This window comes from Drosophila sulfurigaster, chromosome 2R (genome assembly GCF_023558435.1).
Source record: "Drosophila sulfurigaster albostrigata strain 15112-1811.04 chromosome 2R, ASM2355843v2, whole genome shotgun sequence".
Taxonomy (NCBI): domain Eukaryota; kingdom Metazoa; phylum Arthropoda; class Insecta; order Diptera; family Drosophilidae; genus Drosophila; species Drosophila sulfurigaster.
In genome coordinates, this window is record NC_084882.1 from 19,460,970 (window position 1) to 19,485,062 (window position 24,093).

The 24,093-nt window shown below is 38.9% G+C and overlaps 1 protein-coding gene across 16 annotated transcripts in view; it reads right to left on the reverse strand.

Annotated features, from left to right (window-relative positions):
- The window catches only part of LOC133838047 (dystrophin), a 169,987-nt gene that overhangs the window by 26,424 nt on the left and 119,470 nt on the right, over positions 1-24,093 (reverse strand). For 10 of the 16 annotated variants that reach the window (XM_062268986.1, XM_062268982.1, XM_062268979.1 and 7 more), the window contains 5 exons: positions 22,292-22,464; positions 18,406-18,556; positions 15,290-15,413; positions 11,800-11,957; positions 1,357-1,407 (listed from right to left, as the gene is read on the reverse strand). In XM_062268986.1, coding sequence (XP_062124970.1) covers positions 1,357-1,407; positions 11,800-11,957; positions 15,290-15,413; positions 18,406-18,556; positions 22,292-22,464 — 657 coding nt within the window. The remainder of the gene's footprint in view (positions 1-1,356; positions 1,408-11,799; positions 11,958-15,289; positions 15,414-18,405; positions 18,557-22,291; positions 22,465-24,093) is intronic. The other 6 variants (XM_062268987.1, XM_062268981.1, XM_062268996.1 and 3 more) reach the window with 1 other exon arrangement.

Below are 24,093 nucleotides of genomic sequence, written 5' to 3' on the forward strand. Positions count from 1 at the left end.
AATAACGACATAAAATCTGAAGACAATGAAAAGTGTTTCATGAAACAAGAATGAGTGTTGAAAATTGAAAGTGAGTAACTCACATTAAATAAAATATATTCAAAAACAAGTTCTTTAATGCAGTTGCAAAAATATTTTGTTAGCTTTCCATATGTTCAACATTCCAAACATTTCCCTCAATTACTTTGCTCACATTCACAATAACATAATTGCAGGGTATCAAAATGCTGGCAGGCGGCGCTTGGCAATAAAAATACGTTTTATTCAAGTGTTATTCTGCACGGAAACAGATCTTGTTGTTATACGATATAGATATACACACTCAAACCCATAAAAAACAACATCAAAAAACAGCAGGGTAAGCAGCTGCAATGAAACAAAATATATCCTCAAGTATTTCCATTGCAATGCAACATAGTCAAAAATTTTATTTGTTTCTCAGCAAGGTCGAATAAAATTTGATATTGGTCAATGGAATTGGAAATGTGTTTTTGCAAATTATAAAATTTGTAAATTATTTTGTTTATTCATGTGGAAATTTGTGATGGTTAATCAAAGTGAGTATTTTCAATAGATAGAAAGCTTCTGTGCTTCATCAGAATGATTAGAAATCAAAACATTTGTGTATCAATTAACATTTATGACCTCAATTGAGTGAGTGTCTGAGCAATAAAATTGTGCATAAAACATTTAATCAGGATTCAGCTCGCGCAGCTTTTCAGATTGTTGTTGAGAACATTTTGCAGTCCATTTCGTTGATGTATAAAAAAATGTTGAGCTATTGCATTAATTGGTTGCGTTGTGGCGCTTATCTGTTAAAGTGGGTCAAAGTTTTATGATGGGGTTCAAATCCCTACCGCAACCCATCAACATGTGTACTACAACAATGTGTGTTGTGCTGCTTCTAATAAAAAATATAAAACATCCACACAATTGGCCCATTAAAAACCAGATGAAAACCGAGACGAGCTGACTCTGAGGGAAGCTTTCAATTTTATTGTACAATTTTTGCGCTGCATTCGGTGGCATTAATTGTGGGCCTTGAGGTCGCTTTTCATCATCGTCATGGGCATTGACAGCATCATAAAAAACAGAGATCCCCTCTCTACTTTGTGTACTTAGAGCTTATTGTTATCGAAATGTTAGATAAAAGTGACACATTTATGAGCGTATTCCACGACTTTGATGGAAGCAGAATATTATGGGAATGGAATGTGAATGTTATGTTTAACAAATGAATATTATTATTATTATGGAGAGGGGGCCGAAACACTTGTTGTGTGTGAGATTTATGCTGGGGGTTAATAGAAATTTGTGTACAACAAAAAAGAAAAACAATAAAAGAGATAAACATACTTTGAGCGTGTTGGTTATTAGAATCTGAGCTACAACTGAAACTGAACTGGTCTGCAAAATAAAAAATAAAAGAAAAGGGATAAAGGGGAAACAAATTGATAAGAAAACGTGTATTTAATTGGACGCAAACAAATCAGATTAATAGCGTGTTCAAATGCATTAATGAGAGTAACTAAATCTAGTATTAGAAACGGGAATTCAACTTGACTTTATTTCGAGTTAAATGACAGCAAACTACATGTGAGTGTGTTGACATCATCAGACAGAAGTCGACCCTCGATTCGGGCGACGATTGACGAGGAGCTCGCTGTGCTTAATTTGCCTGAAATGTTGTTCATTTAAAAGTGGCTGCTCCATTTCATTAGATTATGGGATGTTTGCGAGGACCTTGAGCGAAATTCCAGACGAAGTTTTGAGTCATGTTCATGTCCTAATTAACCAACTGACAACAAAGACATTTGGGATCGCGCCTTATGCCAGTTTTGCAAAATGGAATGCGCACAAAGAGATAAAGCCAACACACACACACTCACACACACACACTGGCAGCCGTAATAACAATGACTAACAACTGTAAAAGATAAAAAATCGTACTCCCACACACACAGAAGATGGATAATACACACAGAGACAGAAAGATGCTGGAGATGAAGATGTGCGACAATGTAAATTCAGTTGAGATACATGCGAGACTATATGAAAAACAAGACGTTCGAGTTACTCTCGACTCCCCAACCGATGACAAACAGAAAGGAGTCCCACAGTCTCTGTCTCAGTCTCTGTCTCTGTCTCTGCCTCAGTCCTTGTCTCTATCTCTGTCACTGTGTGAGTTTCAGTTACAGTCAAAGAGTGCCTGAAGCTGACAGGGCAACAAGCAAATAAAGCGACAACTTTAACAAATACTCATCGTGAGTCCTGCTCCCTGCTTCCAACACACACAGCTGGCAACCATAAGCTTACTAAATCTGAGCAACGCGCTCGCGCAAAAATAAAATAAGAAAAAACTCCAAGAAGAACAAGAAGAATTCAATAAAATGTTAAGTAAATAATAATAAACGACCTTCGCTGGTTGCCACCGAGAATCTCGCCTTTAGCCATTTTGACAGCCAAGCGTGGGATATTAAAAGTGTGGTCGCAATCTTGAGTTCATTCATTCCCCACTTGATCTGCATATATGTACTACTAGTTAGCTTATCTGCCTGTAAGCGAGAAGAAACGGTAGACAAGTCTTTTGCGTGTGTAATTAAAAGATAAACCTCGTGTAAATTTCATTATCAAATCCAAGTGGCGCAGGGCCAACGTTAACACCGCAACAATAACAGCAATTAATAGTGCATTTGGGGTCAATTTAATTGCCACTAAAAGCCATCAACCTCCATTAGCAGCTGTTGTCATATTTAATTCTGCGATATTTATTTCGCAAAAGTCGCATTTGCTATGCAAATAAATATATGTGTTCATAAATAAATAAATCTATATTGCGTTCAAAATATATTTTGTTGTCTTTGGCTCATTTTATTTGTATTATTATTTTTTGGCAACGAGAAATGGTGTGTTGTTTTTTTTTTCGGCACATGCAGCAAAAATCGCAGCTTAACGCCGTCGCCATATAGTTTCCCAACGTCACAATAACAACAACACAAACAGCAATAATAACATAAACAGCAAATGAATAACTGAATACACTCGTATATTTAGTCTAGATAAAGTATCGAATGCAAGAACAAAATACACGCGAAACCGAGAGTAACATTTCAAATAAGTACAATAAAAAGGGAGGTGGAAGAACAAAAAAAAAAAAGGAAAAACAAAGCTGAAGAGGCGCATAATTTTAAACGTGACTGCTACAAAGAATTTCATTTCATTTATCACACAACATTTTTGCCAAGCGACCGAAAGACGTCGTCGCCGTTGCCGTTGACGTTGACGTTGACGTTGACAAAAATTACTCGTGTTATTATAAATTCGACCTTATTACTCTTGTTACTTTCGTTTGTTCTACAACAGTTTTTCGCGCTTTTCGAATCTTTTGCTACTGCTTCGAGTTGTAGTTGTCGTTGTAGTTGTTGTTGCTGCTGCTTTTGGCATTATATTTCACTTCTGGTTAAAACGAATGCGCCCAAAATTTATGGACAGGGCTTAGAACATAACGCGAGGGGCGGCACAGAAAACACTTGGTTACTTTTATAGTAGCTCTTTTCTATTTTCAAATGATTCGTGTATCCTTGCACTGTGACTTGCATTTGTATCTGACGGATGCAAATGTATCTTTTTATTGTTTCGCCGGTTGATCGCGTTCTGCGCGCGCGCTCTTTGCATCGACGAGAAAAAACGCAACCAACTTACGCGCCGACGTCTCGTAAACTGACCCAACAACAAAGCCGGCGGTCGTCGCATGCGTTAACAACACAGCAGCGCAGCGCACTCAGCTCAGTTGACGCTGGCAGCGACGCCAACGTCGACTGCAGCCACTTTGCGCTCAACTCCCAATTGCTAACGAAACTTGTTCTCCCCGAAAAGCAGACACAACAGTGCCTCACTACAATTCACTCACGCATCGGTGAGAACTTGTTGCTCGCATTTTGAGTATTGTTTATGGAAATATATATTTGTATCTTTGTATCTTTTTATCTTTATTTTGATTATTTTATTTCCCCACTTGCGCTTTTTGTGGCCTCGCTCTCTCTCTCTCTCTCTCTCTCTCTCGCTCTCAGCTTCCGGCTCATTAAGTGCTTGTCGTATGGTGAGTATGTTGAGTGTTGAGTGTTGAATGTTCGACTATTGAGTGCCGAGTGCTGAGTGTTGAGTGGCTTGTCTGCCGGCCAATTGAGTGGCACTCGTGAGTGTTGTTTTTATACTCGTAACATTTCAATGAGCTTTACGATTTGCCTTGTTTATTGCCACAGTTTCTTTCTTTCCTTCCTTTTTTTTTCATTTTTGGTTTTGTTTGTGGTTTTTTCTCATCTCTTGTTTTTTTTTTTGGCTTATTCGAGACGATTTATAAATGCATTTGAATGGCCTGTTTGTCGCTCTGTTTTATATTTCCCGCATTTCGATTGTTTTTATTTGATTTTTATGGCATTTAACACGCATATTTTTGCGCGCGCCTTTTGTTGTGTGTTCTGTTTGTGTGTGTGTTTGATTCTCTCAATGATTTGAGGCTTATGAGTCACGGACGGGTTGTGGATCATTTATGGAGAACTGAAGGATTTACAGCCACGATTCGATGTTTATAAACAGGCAAAATAAAAGCCATTCAACCCAGTGAGATTATGCTTAATATGTGCGAACAGATGTGATTGCCAAATACTTCAAGTTGAAGTGAATGAAAATCTCATTGAAAACGAATAAGAATTTGTTGTGAAAGAATGTGCATTTGAAATTAACTAGAGTTTTCTTTGAAATATCTACAAAAAAATCACTTGCATCGTTGCCACATGCCACAAGCAGCCGCAAGCATTACTTGTAAATATTCCTTTTGCATTGCTCAAAGCATTTTTACTTGGCCAACAAATCTTGGTGCTTCTCGGTTTCTCTCGTTCGTGCACTTCCTGTTCTACTCACATGTCAGCTCATAACATTTTTTCCATTTTTCTTATGCGGAGAAAAACAATGTGAAAAACCACACACTCAACACACACATGGCATGTCAGTCAGCAAGTGACAAATACATTCTCATATGCCAATGTCTTCTGTCAACTGTCAGCTTCATTGAAGTCTTCATAAATCGGCAGAAGAATTCAAAGAGTTGATATGCAAAATGCATTTGCTATTTGCTATTTGTGCCGCTCACTGACAAAGTGTGAAAAATGCTTGCGACGAGTTTTCCATTTTCTTTAATTTTAGTCACAGACTTCTCTGTCTCTATCTCTATCTCAAACTATTTCTCTACTCTCTACGGATTTGGCCTACACACTTATGCCGCCGGCAAAGGACGTGGTAGAAAAATGATTTTTATTAACTGCAGACGCGACACTGTAGACAAAACGAACTTCGGACTGAAAAACGGGCAGCCACGTTTTTGTTTTGTTTTTTCTTTTTTGTCGTTTTCTGTAAGTGTCGCTGGAAAATCTATTTTGAGCGCATAATTTTTCACGCTGCCACCTTTTGAGACAGATATTTTGTTTGTCCTCCGCATCTACTTCTTTGGCGCTCTGCATATGCATTCGCATTCGGATTCAGATACAGATATATATCTTTACCAAAAGGCGATTTGTCGTCGTTTGCAATGCTAAAAGTATCTATGACTTTAGTTTCTTTTGCCAACTTGTTGTTGTAGTCTCTGTCTTGTCGGATTTCCTGCATTTGCAAATTGAATTTTGCTCTGCGACTCGTTTAGGAAATTTCATTGAGCCATTTGCATATGGCATTTGCCTTCAAATGGAATTGTGTTGAAAGTGTTTTTTCTTTTCGCTGAGAAAGGCATTTTTGCAGTTATTACTTTTACTTAAACTTTGGATATGCTTTGAGGAAAACCAATTATCTAATTTCAACGGAAGGAAATCTAATTAATAAACGCTTGACTAAACCCTTAATTCCATTTAAGAGTGTGTTCATTTGGTAAAGTGGGCAAGTCGATTATTTAACTATTTGATGATAAATGAATGTGCTTTTTATTATTACCAAAAGTGTTTACACAAAAAATATGAGCATATCGCAAAAAAAGCCCAAGTAAATATTTATGAAAAGCGCCCAACTTCCAATTGGTTTGAAAGGGTGAAATTGTAAATTGTAAATGCGGTGTTCCACACAAAATGGCGCCACCAGACATTGAACATCGTGCAACACAAAAACAACAACAAAGAGGAAGATAAAAAAGAAAAATGACAGCGCAAATGAATTGGCCCGAATGTTGCGATGTACGAGTGTGTGTATGTGTGTGTGTGTGTGTACATACGATAGGAATACTATACTATATGAGTGTGTGTGCATTGTCAATATAGCTGAACACGTTTGACAATTATACACGGTTGCATTTCGTGGCATATTGGTGCAGTTTCGCAAACAACAACACAACAACGACCAAAAACAAACAGAAACTGGCACAAAAAGTCAATGACTACGAGTGCAATATGTGGTCCTCAATTGATAGCGAGTGGGCGGATGGTTAGGCTTGGGGTGGAGAGCAACTTTTGCAGCTGAGCAAAGTAATCGCCGAGCGCAGCTCACGGAAAACCAAAGCCAAAGCCAAAGCCGAAGCCAAGCCATTTCAGCGTGACAATCAATTGATTTCCCAAGTGGTATAAACGGAAAATATTTTTCCCCCTTTTCATATTTTTCAAACATTTCTATGCTACATTTTTTGACATTTTTACGCTAAGGGCGTTCTGCCATTTGTAATCAATGTTCGAAACATTTAATGGCGCGGTATGTGACAAAGTGTCGCTTAATATTGCATATAAATCATCGCGAACTTTTATTTCCGTCTAATTAAAAGAAACAACAAAGCAACCAGGGATCAGGAAGAATTCCAGAAAAAATTACACAACAAGTAAAGGAAAACGAAATGTAAATATTGTTGCTTTTGGTATGAAAATGAAATATTGCCAGCTGCTGTTTGATTTCCATTTATGTATTTGTTTTTCTTGTATTTAATTCTGTTTGTTGCTCTCAACGCTCAAGGGGCTTGTTTTAAATGCGCATCACAGTTTGTGATTTTTTTCTCTTTTTTTTTTAATTTTGAACACAATATTTTTCATAACTTTTTATTTGTTGCGTGAATTCCAATGAATTTTTTACATGGTTTCTGTCCCAGCTACGCCAAATGGATGCTAAGTGGAATGGATGTAACTCAAAAAAAATGTTGCATACTTTTAGGGCTGCCTCTAAAAAGAAAAAAAATTACTTGGGCTGCACACAAAATTAAAATCTCTTCGCTTCGCTTCGGTTTGGTTCTTTCGTCTTAAAAAATTTAAATTGATATTAGATTTAAAAAATCCAATTTATTGCCATAAATCAGAAAGGCAAACATGAAAACGACCAACATATTTCACACTGCGTATGAGTGATTTATAGAACGATAATAAAAAAATACAAAATTGATTCTATGGTGCCTGGCCTTGCATAATAAACTAAACTGCAGTCGCACTTGCAGCGCTTCCCCCATATTTTTTTTCGCAGACCCAACTGGGCGAGCAGCCAGTAGAGCACTACGGCTAAGTGGACTCAAGGACAACGATGACAGGCAAGGCAAACACAGTCCAGTCCGGCAGCTGCTCCTGCTGTGGTGAAGCTCAGCGGTCATAGAGGGTTAAATGAGTTGGCCGTGTATATGTCTGTGTGTGTGTGTTTGTGTGGATGCCGTCAATATCGACCACATGTGGTTAAATTATGGCGAAGAGCGCATTGTGCGCTCCCCTTTGGGAATGCAGTTCAGCACTGTTCTTCCTGCTGGTCATTGCAATTTCTATGCGCTTCAGCCACATATATTTTTGCCATTTTTACAGTTTTACAGGAAATCAATGAAACATATTTTATAGCGTTAAGCAATTGGTTTCTATTCAATTGGCAATTCTGACCGCTATTCGTTGCCGATTTTCAGCGCATTTAAGTGGGTTAAATGGTCGCATTGTGTTGCCTAACGCTGGGCTACTAAGTGGCAATGCAATTTGATGCTCTAGAGCGTATCCAGGCTGTCATTGTCCTATTGTTGTTGTTCACCCTACTCTTGAAGTCCTCGCTTATTTGTCCACTGAGCCAGAAGTTGCTGCTGCAGTTTCCGGACATGGAACACACTCGGAGCATGACCAAATTCGAGGCAAACCTAAGTGTGCACTTTTCATTAGCATGTTTATTCGATGCTGCGCTTCGCTTATGGTTTTCTAGAGCTGCTCTCAGCTTCGGACTTGCCGTGACATTGATGTGGTCATGCATCATCTCGGAGTCGGATTAGCGAGCAATGCAGAGAGCTGAAGAGAGTACTAATTGGGATCACACTTGAGTGCGGATTGTACAGCACAGCATTGATTAAGCCTGTGTGGCAAATGCAATCCGCATTTTGCGGCTAACCAACTGACTGCAGTTCATTATGATAACATTTTAAATTTTCGTTTTTAAAGTGTGTTCAATGAAATTTCTTGCGACTTCATTTGCATTCCTTGGAATGCACAATACAGCTGCTGCTGTTGCTGCTGCTGTGAATTGTATACAATTCTCTGGTTGGCCATTGTTTGCCGCATGAAAAGCAGCTGCCACAAACAGCAGTTTGCTTGTGCAACAATGCACTTTGCAATTCCATTTTGCAATCGCGTGCAAAAAATCACTTTAATTTCATTAATGTGAAACATGCAGAAAAAGGTGCCAAAATGTTGGTAACGTTCGAATGGAAATTGTGGTGCGCTTCTTTAATTTATATTTCACAGTTGACAATTTAAAATGCACCACATGGCGTATGCTTAATAAGCAAACCGTAAATGCAACTTTAAATTCAATTAATGCAAGGCTTGTTTTTAATTAATAGAATCCCTCTCTCTTGCAGAAAGGCACAGTTCAAGCAGAGATAGAGACAAGAACATTTGTGTGGTCAATTAACCGCAGTGCATGCAGGAAAATGCTGCTTGACTTCGCCTGCTCTCGATGCCTTTCTAGTCTGGACAACGACAAAGTTTGTCCCACAGCTAGAGCCAGAGCCACAGCAGAGCTGAGAAGAGGAGTGTGAGTACTCACAGGCCAGGCCATTTAGAGAGACTTCATTTAAACGAAACGAAACGAAAACGAAAAGGAAGGCAACCGCTCCATAAAGCGCCTCCTTTAAGCCTTGTACACTCAAACTTTCATTTGCGCTGCTCCATTTTTGTGCTGGTTTCGTGGTAATTGTTTTAAGTTGCATTTATTTAAACTTTTTACGTTTTTCCTCTCCTCTCTTCACGCTCTCTTTGTCAAAACACCCACGCTTGCCAGTCGGCAAACTTTGCTCTGCTCTACTCTTGTTGAGCAAACTTTTTTTAATTCTATTTAATTTTTCGCTGCTGCTTGCGTCTCTGCCGCTGCTGCACGTTGTTAATTTTGTTAAAGTTTTTCATATCAGTTTTTATTGTTGTCGCGCTGCACATCAACCTGCGTTGCGTGGCAAGCAAATTTTATACTCGCCAACAATCGCTTGTCATAATAAAAAACTATAAGAAATTACTGGTTTTTTATGCGATATTCAACTTATCACAACTTTCATCGCAAACTTGTATCAAAATTGAATATTCAGCAAAGAAAATTCCACGAGAATGCTTCTGCGTTAACTTTGCCTTTGAGTTTAAGTATTTGTAGTGAAATTTTGCTGCGATAAAGCTTGAGATAAATCGTTGTGCAAGCTTTGCAAACTAATATTGAATTAATAAGACAAGAATTCACACATTGGAAATTTAGATTCATTTTTAGACAATCTGAAACATTTTTATTAAATACAAACTCGTTGTGCAAGCGTTGCAAAGTAACCGTAAATTAATAAAGCAAACATTACAAATTTAGATTGATTCCACTTATTTGATTTCATTTAAAGGAAATTTGAAACATTTCTATTAGTTGCAGCTTTAAATCATCATATCTCTGACCAATTGGAATCATATTTATGTGCAGAATAATTCATAATTGATTCACAAACGAGATTAAGGAATTTTCAAGCAATTTAAATTGCAACTTAAATATAGGTCACTTCAAAAGTGAGGCGTGGCCAATTTATTCACACAAATTCTCATGTATTTGTCTACAGATTGACCCAATAAAATTAAAATTGTTCCTCACCAGGGAAAACAACATAATGTATGTATGTATGCAAGCACATAAATTGAAGCCGAAAGAATGTTATCTAAAATGCATAACACGAAAGCAGAGACAAGAGTCCGATTTAAGCAATAAATTTGCACAAAATTGTTGCTAGATTTATGCAGGCTTGCTTTTAAATATATGTATAGCACATGGATTATCAGCGTCTACCTCAATGTTTGGGGCTAGAGAGAGGACACGTTAAAGCCTAAGTCTTAACGCTTGTTTGGGCCAAGCAAGTTACTTCGCTTTTTTGCACTCAAGTGTCATATTTATGCGCACTTTGTTGCAAATATAAATGTATTTCTATGTTGTTTTGTGTTTCCCCCCTAGAAACATTGACATGCTGCATATTGTTTCGTTTTATGGCATTCCCTTTCCCCCCCCGCCCCGCCACGCCACGCTCCACCTCTTTCTGCCGTTTGTTTCGTATTGATTTTCGCTTGGGCTTAGCCCAGTTGCCCAAAAGTATGCTATGCTTGTCTGTGCACTCAACGAGTTATTCACATGTGAATGTGTGTGTGTTGAGTGGAGGGGGGAATGTGTGAGGGGTCGGGTTGTGTGTGTGTGTATGTTATACTCGCATATCCATTGTTTGCACACTCTGTGACATTTTTATGCGGCCAAACTTTGTTGCATCAAATTTACGGTGCGTATGAGTAACGACAGCCGTTGCCATCAGTCCGTCACATTTGTGGCAAATATTTTGTTGTTATTCCCGCTGGTGTTACTCTTGTTGTTGTTGCTGCTGCTATTGCTGTTACTCTTGCTACCACTGCTGTTGTTTTGCAAAACCAAACGACAGGCATCGTAAAAAGCACACTTGCATTTATTAGCCATCAGGCTGAAACCCACAAACCGAATCAGAATCAGAATCCGAATCCAAATACGAATACGAATCCAACAGCCCCCGAAAACTCAAACCAATCAAACTGCCAAATTTCTAACGTTGCCATTCCACATTTCACATACATTCACATTCAACATTTTCCTCTACTGCTCTACTGTAATTGAATAATAAATATATGGCTTAAATTTTGAGGGTATTGCGATGCGGCTTTAAGTGTTGAGTATTTGGCGTTAAATTTAAAAACTTTGAATATTATAATTAAATTCCAAAATAATATCGAAGTGCGAATTGAATTGCAGCCATTTGCATTACATTCATCTCACACCCATCTCGCATTGCGGAAATTGCGGAAATTATTTCAGCTCCTAATGACGACACCATTCAAAGGCCTCCGCGCAATTTCAACTCTGATTTGATTTCGTCTACAAATTGCTTGCTCCAAAAGTTTGTGCACACTTCGCACACCCGAAAAGAATGAAAAAGAAAGGAAATATAATTGCACACATACACCCACTGACACCTACACTGAAACGCACACCCACACACCCACACACACACATAGAGGGAAAAAGGACCCTCGAAAAGAATAAAAGTTGAGAGTCGACTCGAAGTGAACAAGAACACGAGCTGCTGCTAAAACAAATTGGAGGCCATAAAAAATTACAAGAGTAACAAGGTGCAGCCCTTGTGAGTCAATTCAAAAATTTCCCAAGAAGAAAATTCACCCGCAAGTCATAAGAAAATTATGAAAATGTAAGTGTAGGAAATGATGAAGTAACTAAGGTTATGATTGAGATTGGGGAAATGCGCGGACGAAGAAGGAGGTAGAAGGGACTTACCGTCATGTATTCATCCAAACGATGCTTCCAATTGTCAGATCTATCGATTAGATTGTTCCATTGCTCCGAAAGTTTTCCCACCTCCCGCCGGATGCTGCGTGTCAGCTCACGGCTCTGCTCCTCGGCGGACATGTAACGTGAGTCGGAATCGTGTGCGGCTGCAAAGCAGAAGCAGAAATACGAAAATTATATAAAAATCGGCAGGTAAAACAGCAAGCAGCAAGCAGCCAGCCAGCAGTGAGAAAGAGAAAGAGAAGCGTAAAACAATTGCTCAAGTTGGAGAAGTCGTCTGTGTGTTGGCACGTAGCTTTATGAATTAGAGATGATATTATGGCTCTTAATGTCTACCGACAGCGATGATTATGCTGAATGTGGGGTATGGATGGAACTTTGATTATGCTGATTGCGCACAGTGATTAAATTTGCAATAAAATGATCTCAGTCGAGCAATTGTGTCGAGAGTTTGGGGCATAACTGAATGACAGCCACGCTCAAGGGATAACTCAGTGATAACTTTAGCAAGTCAGGCAAATCAAATAAACACACTAAAATTATCGATTAGCCATAGACGAGATGCTATATATATGTATTATATATGTATGTGTGTCAACCAAGGAATTCGCTTGAAAAATATTTGAAATGTCGTTAGACAAACTTGACGTGTGCATGTGGAGGAAATGGAATTGGAAATGCAAGAAAGACAGAGAGCGAGTGACAAGTGGCAGCTGAGCAAACCGAAGCAAACTAAAGCGAAGCGAACGAAACCTCAACAGTGGCACAAAGAAGTATGACAACAACAGGCATTGCCCCGTCGATGAACGTCAGAGTCAGTTGGCTAAATCTAAATTTAATTTAATGCACGAACGGAGCGAAGGCGAATAAGTTCGCAAGGGAAGAACGAGCGGGCAATTGCCAAGTTGTTTGGACAGTCGACATCTGGTAATATGACGTTAAGCAAATATCAAGGCTGTCTCTGATATTATTTGAGCAGGACATGGCATCTCGTCCACTCTCTCTCTCTCTCTCTCTCCGTTTCTAATATTCAAATTCAATTTAAAGATTGAGTTTATCGCTTCGCATGTTTTTTCTGCTCTTTGCGTGCCTCACTGAATCTCTACGCTGACTGACGACAGAGTTTGATGGAGCTGGATGGAAAAGGAAATGCAGATGAAGGCGAGGCAAGGATGAAACCTTAGCGGCAGCAAAACTTTTCCTTTTCTTTTTTTTTAGATATTGCCTTTCATTTCAATTTTCATGGAGTTTTCTCTTCTTACGGCCAACTTGAAGAATTAAATCAAAAAACTAGTTTAAATTGTAGATTTGAAATCGAAATTTTTTAAAAGAAAACTAGTTGCGAAAGTAAAAGTGTTTTTGCTCATAAGTTTTAAGACAAACTTTTGTTTTATTTAAATACGTTTAAATCAGTATATTGAGCATTTTAAAACAAAGTTTCTGAAATCTTTACTATTGAAACCATTTACCAAAACTTTGAATTAGTTTCTTGGTAATACTTTTATGTGGCATTTAAATAGCGAAATAAATTTATGAATATTCAATTAGAATGATGAAAATTAATTTATATTTGCATAACGAAGTGATTTCATAACTACTTTAGAGGCTTTGGAAAAAGTGGTTTATTTGATATATTATAATATGGATATATTTAAATACTGTTTAAATTGAGCGCCACACAATAAACACGAATATCAATGGTTCAAATCAAATGCCAGTCCAAAAGCACAGAACCGTAAAGCCTGCCACAACAAAAGCAAATAGAGTAACACCCATGTGTGTATCGAGTTCACACATACAATTCGATTTTATACACACACTATCGCAGTATTGATAGTCGGCACTAATAGCGTGCTAATCCCACTAATTGCTTTGGTTGCAATTATCGTTGACGCCTTCTATTAGACAGCCTGAGGGGCGTGGCTGTTGCTGATCTGTCTGCCTCGCTATTGGCAGCAAAAAGCAAAACAAAATAAACCAAAACTGAACCGAGTTCACCATAGTCATTTGCTAAATTGTTAACTGTAGTTAAAAAGCTGCTAAGCCCCAAGCTAAAGGACACGAGTGAGAATGTTGCTGCTGAGATAAGTTGCTTGACTGTCTTGTACCCTGTAGGAAGCGAGGGAAATAGATGAGAAATATATTCTTCAAAGGGAATGTCTTATGCTTCACAATTGTTTTTGTATCATATGCGAATAATAATTTTGATAAATGATATCTTGATTCTTTTACTTAGATCAATAAAGAGTATTTAGTAGACCATAGTCTAAAGAAGACAAAGTTAAAGCAAACTAATCAAATACCAATTCTGAAGTTGAAGACTAAATTTAGTTTTGCGTATCATAATATTATCTACATGCTTTTTTATCATATACGAATATCAATTATAAGTGTTTTAATTTTCCGTATCACGAACTCTAAAAATCAATGAAGAATATCCACTTTCGAATCTTGATAAAACGCAAGCAATTTGTATTTACGTAATGTAAAACAAGATTTAGTTTTCACCATCAAAATGTTTTGTTCTTTTTATATTATATGAATGTTAAGTATGGCACTACTGGTTGCTGGCAACGAGTGGCTACGCGAGCTTTGGGAAAGGATATGGCAGCACTGATCACGAAAGCAAGATCGACGAAAGTCAGTTGGTGTGTCGGCGTTGACAGGAACAGTTGTCCTCTAATCGTGTTGATCATTAATCTGATTATTATATCATTACTTCATTACTTTTATATTTTCTATCAATAAATTACTCTACTTTGTTACATGAATAGCAATTCGTATCACGAACTCCAATTTAAATCAATGTAGAGTATTTAGCTTGTCATCCTCTTTCGAAACTTGTTCAAAAACACAGCGAACTATAGAGTTGTAAAAACAAAGCTAATGCAACGAAATCAATTGGCAATTCCGCAGCAGCCACTGGCAACAACAGTTGTCTACTTTTAGGCGCCTCACGTGCGGTAAAGCTCAGTGTGAACGCTTCTCTATGCATGTAATTGTCTGTGTACGCGTGCGTGTGAATGAGTGTGCGGTTGTGTGTGGGTGTGTGTATGTGTGTGTAGTGTGGTCAACTGCTAAGCTGCTGAGTGTAGTTGCAGCAGAGCTGAAAAGAGGTGCTCTTAAATTTCGTTGTTGCCATTTGATTTTGAGATTTGGCAAACAACTCGACTGCAAATTTCGTGAATGAGTTGATGTTTGGCAATTCAAACACCGAACGAATGAATGAATGAATACAAGTGCAAGAGTTGCTAGCATTCCAAACATGAACTAGTAACATTCAAGCACTTCTACATGGCCGGTTTATTGCCCAATCAAAAAACGCATACTTTAAATAGTTGAAAAATTCATGGAGACTTTTTGTGGTTGAGGTTAATGTTGAAACCCAAGATGGCTGTTTGATGGCAGCGCGTTTAGTATCTGGCACGACCTCGTGGTAAAAACATAATAATTTAATGGAATATCGTAAAAAACTTACCCTCCGTATCGCTGGTGTCCGAAACGGGCGCCTCGCTGGCAATATACTGACGACCGCTCGTTAAATTGCTCTCAACAATTGGGCGTTTATCCTCCAGCTGACGTCGAAAAGCTTTATGATCATCCTGCAAGTGTATAGAAGACAAAACCAGCCAAATAAGAAGAGCACTTTTATTTTTTTTTGTGGGGCAAATAAAGTCTATGTTAGTTGTCAATGGTGCAAAAAAAGATTTATGCACCAGCCACAAATAAAAACCGAGCAAACTTATCGCTGTAAGTTACAAAAAAGGAGGCGATTTTGGTCAATTGCAAATGAAATGGCCAAAGTGTTGTTCAAGCGTTGGCCCAATAAAACATCATAGAGCCAAGTGCAGCAAAAGAGGAAAACTCACAATAATAAATATCGTGTTTAATGCATTTAGTGGAGAAAATGGCAAAAATGCAACACTACGCCGAGCCAGAAGGCAAAAGGCAATACAAATGAAAGGCAATACAAGAAATGTAGGAAATACAAGTACAAGCCAACTTCTTACACACACAGATGCAGAAGCACACTCACACATTCGCATTAGCCCTCTAGGCAGTCGAAATGTAAATGTCCGGCAGACCGTAACTTAGTGGCAGGCAATAGATTCAGCAGGCTCCAAGGGTGAAAGTTGCCTCATTTTTTTTGCTTTTGCTGCCTTGCCACACAGCGGGAGCTGCTTACGTATGTGTGTGTGTGAGTGTAGGTTTGGGGGTAAGTGAAATTCAAGTGGCGCACGCTGTGTTAGACAGTGTTTCACCATTTTCAACTGGCCCCAGTCTGAACTAGAAGCTGTTGCTGCGAAATCTACTTTTCCCTTTTTTTTCCTTTTACTTCCCCTGACTGAGGCTAGAGACTCTTAAGTGATTTCCGGAAGCATGCACATATATATACACACACGTATGGAATGGGGGAGTGTGAATGTTTTTGACATAACAAGCATCATTTAACAATTATTTAAGAATTCGCTCGCAAACGCAAAAGTGGGACTTTCAATTCAACGCAAGCAATTCGGTCAAGTTGGCCACTAAGATATGAAAGCATTGGCTAGTCTGAGTCTATTCCTCTCTCTCTCACTCCATCTTTCCCTCTCTATCCACTTCTATCCACTGGCTAGCTGCGATTCAAGTGACTTCGCATAAAAAAGAAGAGGCAATTGCAATGTACACACTTATAAAGCACATTTCATATGAGGCTATAAAATACATTGACGCAGCAACTTCTGAATTATGTAATGGATATTCCTCAACCCTCCTCTCTTTTAAGCTTTTCCCTGTTATTTTGTGTGTGCCAAGTGTGTGCCTGAAATGGCAATGATAAGCCAAATGCCAGCAACTGAATCCAAATTAGCACACTTTGCACATACGAACGTAATATTACAAAATAAATTGAGCACTTAACAGAGATCATCTCAAAACACTTGAAACTAATAATGAAATAAATGGTAAGAATATTTCAAACCAAAATGTAAAAATAATATAAATAAAGTTCAACAAATTTAAAACAGCATATAAGGTAAGCATTTTATTTTTGCTAGCGAAAAATGAATGTGATTAAAGAAAACAGGTAATATTGAAGTATAGTTCAGAAGTTATAAATTCTTAATTTAAAATTAAGATAGATATTTGAAGACATAAATTAATACAAAAAAATTTAAAATATAAAAATTGAATAACGCAAATTAAAAATAAAACAAGAATTGTAAAAATGAAGATAAATATGTTAAGAAATTGAAAAAAGTCAATCAAATGTAAAAAATATTAAATGAAATAAATAAATACGAAAAAGTCAGACAAGAAAATATTGAATAAAACAAATCAAAATAAAATTAATGAATGAGTTGTACAACTGAAGAAAAATATGTTGAGCAATAAATAAATGCCAAAAAGTATAAAGACGGTATTATAATCTAATGCGAATAAATTAATTTAAGTAAAAATATTGAATAAAATAAACATGCAATATTCAAATGTTGTTCGATAATTATTTATTATTTCAAATTGTTTTAATTGCAACTTATTTTTATCTCCACTCGGCTGACTGTTTATTGTGCGCATAATATTAGCATTTGCATTTTTGAATATTGCGTATACGCTGTGTTGCGTTGCGTTGCCAACAAAAAACGCACACTATACAAATAACAGTCACAAAATCGAAAATGATATTAGTTTATGCTATAATTGTGCATTAGTAAACATGCATAAACAACAAACTTATACTATGTACGCATACAAATTGTGTATGCAATCAAATAAACAAAAGGCCACATGCAAATTCCATGCGAAAAGCAAATGAATTCAGTTGCCAAATATGTCCGATTCGATTGATATTCAATTTGATAAGCGGAGCTTAATATATTGTTTGTGTTTTGCCTCTAATGCTAATATGGTATTAGCAGAGATTTACCATTTAAGCTGAACTCATTTGTGGCAGAATTTGCATTCATTTCGCTGAGCGTGAACAATTCCCAGATACTACTACTATATATAATTATGGCTAAATATTTGCTTGTAAGTCCTCACACACACACACATACACGTTTATATATTTATTCACCTACAAGCACGCACACATAATGGGCTTGGCAACCACTTTATGCGCCATTAAATCACAGAGAGACCCTCCAGTCACACGCAGAACGTTTGGCATTCTCATTCCTCACTCCCCATTCCTCACTGCTCACTTCTCCCCCATTTCTCACTCTTCCCCATTTGCACACACACCGAGGCGAAAAATTACAAATTGTGCCAGAAAATGGCACTAAAAATGCCAGTACCCATCCTTATTTCCCTCCCCTCGCTTCGCTTCGCTTTAGACTTGTTGTGACCCCAAAAGCCTTCCACACAATTAGTTGGCCAGAGCAAATTGAGGTGCAGGTTCAAATTGGGTCGTTGCTGGCACACAAAAAGCCTCTAGCGAACCTCATGATGAGCAGCAGCAACAGCAGCAGCAACTGCAGTGCTCAGCTTTATGCTCATATTTGGGGCATGCCAAGTACTCTAAATATCATCTGTATACATATTTTGCTGAAGCATCGCACTTCAGATTGACAGACCGAACAAATTCGAATTGAAACTTCATTCTCAACTTACCAATTGCTTTTGCAAACTCGCCGCATCGCCGCGCACTGGACCCAAGCCCAATGTGCTTAGCTCTGTATCCTTGCGAATGACCCACTCGGTTAGCTCGCGGAGTGACAACAACAGCGCATTCCAATGCTCCGAATTTGATTCCAAGCGATTTCTGCAAAGAGTCACAGATATAGAGAGAGAGGGAGAAAAGGTTAGCAGACGCCTTGAGGAAATATAAATGCCATCATAATATTAAATTTAATTTGCACTTTACAACACACAGCTGTCTGTATGTTTGTTGTTGATTATCAAGCAAGTAAAAGCCGCCGTCCAACGACCGCAAAATGTCAGCGACAATTTGTCTACTTCCGCTTCGGGTTTGGCTGTAAGTGGTGTAAGAGAGTGTAAGAGAGAGGTTGATTCTAATAAACCCGCCATTTGCCAACCGCCAGAGGGCAACGAGACAGCGACCCAAGTGGCCGGTCGTCTATGCTTGAGCTACAAATTTGGAGGAGCTGTCGCTGTAATTGTGAAATGCCCTGGCCATTTTCATTTTCATTTTCTTATTCGTTTTATTTCCATTTCCAGTTTTATTTGCCGGCCAAAAGGCGGCGGCATCCTGTTCGCCATATCGCCAACCATATCGCAATGGCATATTTTGCGCCCCATTTTGTGAAAGCGGCAAAAGAATGTAAAAAATCTGCATCCGCGAGCGCGTGTCTCTCCTCTGTAATAACAATAGTCATCCTCTTGACTTTGGTCTAAGGGAACAGAGTTTGGTGCTTTGCGCCTTGTGCCTTTTGTCTGTTTATCTTTGGCCAAATTCCTGGGCTCCGTTTTCCTTATTATTTTTGCTTGGCTCGCATTTGGCTTGTAATTAAGGCAGAGCATCGCATGGAATCCCATGGCATGGCATATGCATGGGTTACACAGAGGCAAATTATAAAAGAAATAACTTGCGTCGGAAATATGCTCGGAAATAAGATGTATTCAAATATTCTCGGTTTGGCTTTTAGCTCTGCTTCCACTTTCCACTTTCCGTTTTCCTACTTTTCTTTTATTTTGTTGTCTTGCCACTTAAGATACCGAGTATTCTGTTCCACGTTTCGCCTCGCTTATGGCAAATGTCTTGTCAGATTTCCTTTCCTTTCCTTTTCATTTCTTTTATTTTGTCATTCTGTCGTTGACTTTTGCAGACACAATTAGTGTGGCACAAGCAAATTGAGCCTGGCCAAAAATAATTTCTGTCAATGCTTTAAGAATTGAAGGAAAGGAAATTCATACGAGAAAATCATCTTGTATAGTTTGTTGATTAAAACGTAATTGAATTTCAGCAGCTTTCTATCAATTTCGAGTGGAGAATTCAAATCGAAAAAGTCTGAATGGGGATGTTTAAAATGAAACTCAAAGAAAATGCACAATAAATGCTTTAATTCAGCATAACTGTCAGTGCTTAATACATTGATTGAGTATGGCAATTCTTTCATATTCATCATGCCAATTCGCACCGGAGTCGGATTATGTATTGCAACCCCATGACAAGAGCTCTGAATTCAGCTGTCCCAAATGTAATTTAAGGCAGACCACAAGCAAGCACACATATACACATGACAACCACGATGTTATATCAAATGGGTTCATCAATCTTCGCTCCAACTCAAACAACAATCAGACAAAGCGGTCGCCAGACGCAAGTGGAAGAAGAATGCGCTGCACATTTGGAACACCTGTAGATGCCACAGGAAACATAAACCAAACTGCTGAAGGCAAAGTTTAGAGAGTAGAAGAGGGAAGAGCAGACAACGATAGAAAGTTCAAAGCCAAGAAGTTTGCACATAAATGACCCAAAGCAAGAGTCGAATTGAGCCGCATGGCTAATACAAACAGCCAAAAAGCGATGCGAAATGCCGAATGTCGAATGCGAAGCGAGGAAAAACTTTTCAAGTGCTGTCCAAAATATTTCATTGGAATTTATAAGCTAGCAAATCTCCAGCGAACAACACAAACAACGCAAACTGAAGCCAAAAGCAAACACAAGACAAGAAGAAGAGCGCAACAGCAAACAACAACGCAAAGAAAAAGAAAAGCGAGCAGCAATCGCTGCTGGCCACCAAGCCACTATAACAACAACAGCAACAACAACGATAACAACAACGGCGGAAGTGGCCAAACTTGGCTAACGGAAATATGCCAAAACGCCAACAATGAGCGTAAATAGAAAGCGTCGCGAACTGACAAAGAATAATCGTCAGAAGTTGGCCAACACAAAAGCCAGCTAGCCAGCCAAAAACAGCCAGCACAATGGACCAAAAAAGGGCGGACAGCTGGCTGCTGCTCCTGACTGACTGACAGTGGGCGTGGCTGTTGGATTTTGAGCACACTTAAGGTGTCATTCGTTAGGCTCTTGTGGCCTAATTGAAAAGCGCTCCACAACACCAACACCATCAGAAAAAGGAAGAGCATAGCGCAACATAAAATATTGTTGCCTACTTTTGTGGGTAGGCGAAGCGTCGTGTATACGCAGCGTTGTACGAGCGATGCCACATAATTGCCATTTATATTCATTTTGCGGCCGCTTGTTTTTCAACGATTTTCGCATGTCATCATCATTATTCATTTTAACCATCTTCGAATGCCTCGCCCCCCCACTATGCAAACAGCCGCCTGACTTTGGCTCGCCATCAGCATCATCATCCCGTGTCCATGTGGCCGGGCATCAATATCAACAAGCGGACAATATTTGTATACGCTGGCGTGCTTTATTTATGAAATGTGGAAATTACAAACACGGCCCGACACAAGGCACGAGGCACGAGACACGAGACACGCTGCCTCCTGTTTGCACTCGATTTCATCACATTGTTGGCTCGACTGTCGTCAGCTCGTCTCACTCCGCATCACGATGACCAGAGACTGTGTCACACTCTGAACAATAAAGAATGAACAATAGCTTATACTGTCAATCTCGCTCTCTCTTTCTCTCTTTCGCTGCCTCTTTCTGGCCACGTTCTGGCTGTTTTCACGCGTAACGTACGTTTATTGATTTTCATTGGTGGCGAGGATGCCCGAGAACTCATCGAACTCCGCTCTTACATCTGGCTTTCTGCCTGGTCAGGCGTAAAGTGTTGTTGCCCAGCGTTGAGCGCTTCACTGACTAGCTTGTTTGTACTGTTATTTTCGCATTTTCATCAACACAAAGTCTCTTAACCCGGCTAGCAGCAGCAGCAACAGCAGCTGTAGCCTGTCTGTGAAAAAGTGGCCAACAACTTGAGCTTAATTTGGTTTAATTAACGCGTCAGCTTGCAAGGCTTTCAACGTTCTTAGCTGTGAACAAGAGTTGCACTTTAAAGCTACTTAACAGCTGACAAGAGAACAAGCTGCATGGAAAGAGTATTTATATCATTTGTGAATTTAAAACCAAATGAAATATTCATTAAATTATTGAAATATACGTCGGTAATCTAGAAACCATTACCATCTGCCAAAAGTAATAAATTACAAACTAATCCACATTTATTTCTTAATTATCAATATGTACATCATGTGCACAAATACTCAGCAATATTCTAAACCTGTTAAAATATTTGCATTTAAATAAATGCTCAGAGAATGTGACATGTTATTTTCCCTCAATCGACCTTTTATGCACATTCATCATACGCCGCGTGGCCCAGTTAATACTACCGCAATGGCATGGCCATTTAGGCTGCACAACAAAACAACAAACTGCGAGCGTGGCAAAACCAACTTTTCGGATGTGGTTCAAGCATCATCATCATCCTCGGCAATAACAACAAAGCAAAAAAAAATATATGTAAAAAAAACACTTGAAGCCGTAAAAGAGACCGAAAGCGAACGCCGACGACTGGCTGAGTGTAGGAAGTGTGGGAGGAGGAAAAGCACTTACCTGATTGCAATACTTTTCGATTTTAAATTATTCCAACGTTGATTCATTTCATCCAAGCGACGCTGCAGCATAACCGCATCCTCTTGTGAGGTGAGCGAACCCAAAAGTTTGCGGCCGGTGCCATCGAGACGATCGTAAACAACGCGATGGGTTTCAATTTCCGATTGTAGATCCTGCAAAACGAAAAAGGTTCAATGAGTTGGCACAAAAAAATGAAAGAAGTAGAAATCGGAAATGCTAATAAATTAGTGTATGTAAAATTTATTCATAAGTGCGAGCCAGCGGGTTTCACGGTTGCCACACAACAGCTGGCACAACAGCTGCCCGGGAAATTGAATCTGAATTTCAATATCAATACAGCGAGAGAGAGAGAGAGAAGTCTAAACAAAAAGTGTGATATGCAAAGCGCGGCTGCAAACATTTCAGACAAAGCACACTCTATCGCACACAATCTACACACTCGACAGTCACACGCTTGCTCGGCCCCGGCCAATGGAGCACATCCTGGAGTAGGATTAAACGTCGGCCATTTAGCACAACAAGCAGGCCATGAAATTGCCGAGCAGGCCATCAATAAGCCCGCACACGCAGCTGGAGGCCAGCTAAATGCTTTTGTGTCCACTCACAATGCTCTCTCCCTCTCTTCATAGTGTTTTCAACATGAGTGACAAGTTTTTAAGCGTCCCCCTTCTTTCCACAAGCTGAATCTTCTCGCTTTGCAATTATTAACCGCATGTGACCTCCTCTCTTTGCCCAGGATTTGCTGCAGCCTCTGTGTCTGCTGTTTCTCATTTCTGGCTGTCAGTGGCATCTGTTGTTGTGGCAGGTGTTTTATTTGTCAACTTTCGTTCCCCCCTCTTCTCCTCCCCCTGCACAGCAGAAAAAAAGGCTTAAAAATGTTTCGGCTTTTGGTTTTGTTCGCTGGCGTTTTGTCGCTTGGACCCGAAAAACTCCAAAAATTTAGCCAGTTATTTGCTGTGGTTTTCTTGGTTAAGTCCCTGGCAAAAATACATATATACACACACATACACACACACACACATCCAACTATATGTGTGTCACTGTGTATCTGTTTATTAGTATGTGTGTGTGCTTCCACTCTGTGTCTTGTGCATTTTAAGGCAGGTTTTATGAGGTTTTAGGGCTTTAACTTTGATGTGGCTTAGGTCATGCGGTAGAGATTGCAAACGTACGCTGAGAGTGGAGTCGGGTTGGAGTGCTCAGAGCAGCTTAGGACTACATCATAAGGTTGCACAGCTCAGCTGGAGCACAACATTGCTGAGGTTTCCCACTGTATGACATTAATAGTAAATTATATTGCTGGACATATGTAAGCGTGTAATTAAAATATTACCTAAAGATGAGATTGAAGTAATATCATAGGTTGGCATCTTGTTTGACAATTAAAGAACAGCGACTAAGGTCTGCTTGGTATTTTGATTTTAGTTAAACAATGCTCATGTCTTGTTTGACAACTTGCAATATCATCTGAACGAAGACTGTTTCTTTCATCACCTGCTCATCATAAGAACTATATTGAAATATCGATTATAGTATATTGAAGGCAATGTTTGAGTTGATTTTGTTTAACTACCTCCATAAATTTACCTTTAGAGTCTCCCCTTCTATGCACTTCAATCTCTATTTTATCCTCAGTCGTAAAAACTTCATGCAACATCTTTGCATCTCTTTCTACCTCATTACAAATTTCTTACTTGCTTGCTTAAACTATAAATAATGTACTTGGTTGAATTTTGATGGTTTTGTTTGTGCAGTGCACAGTTGAAATTTGTAATCAACGA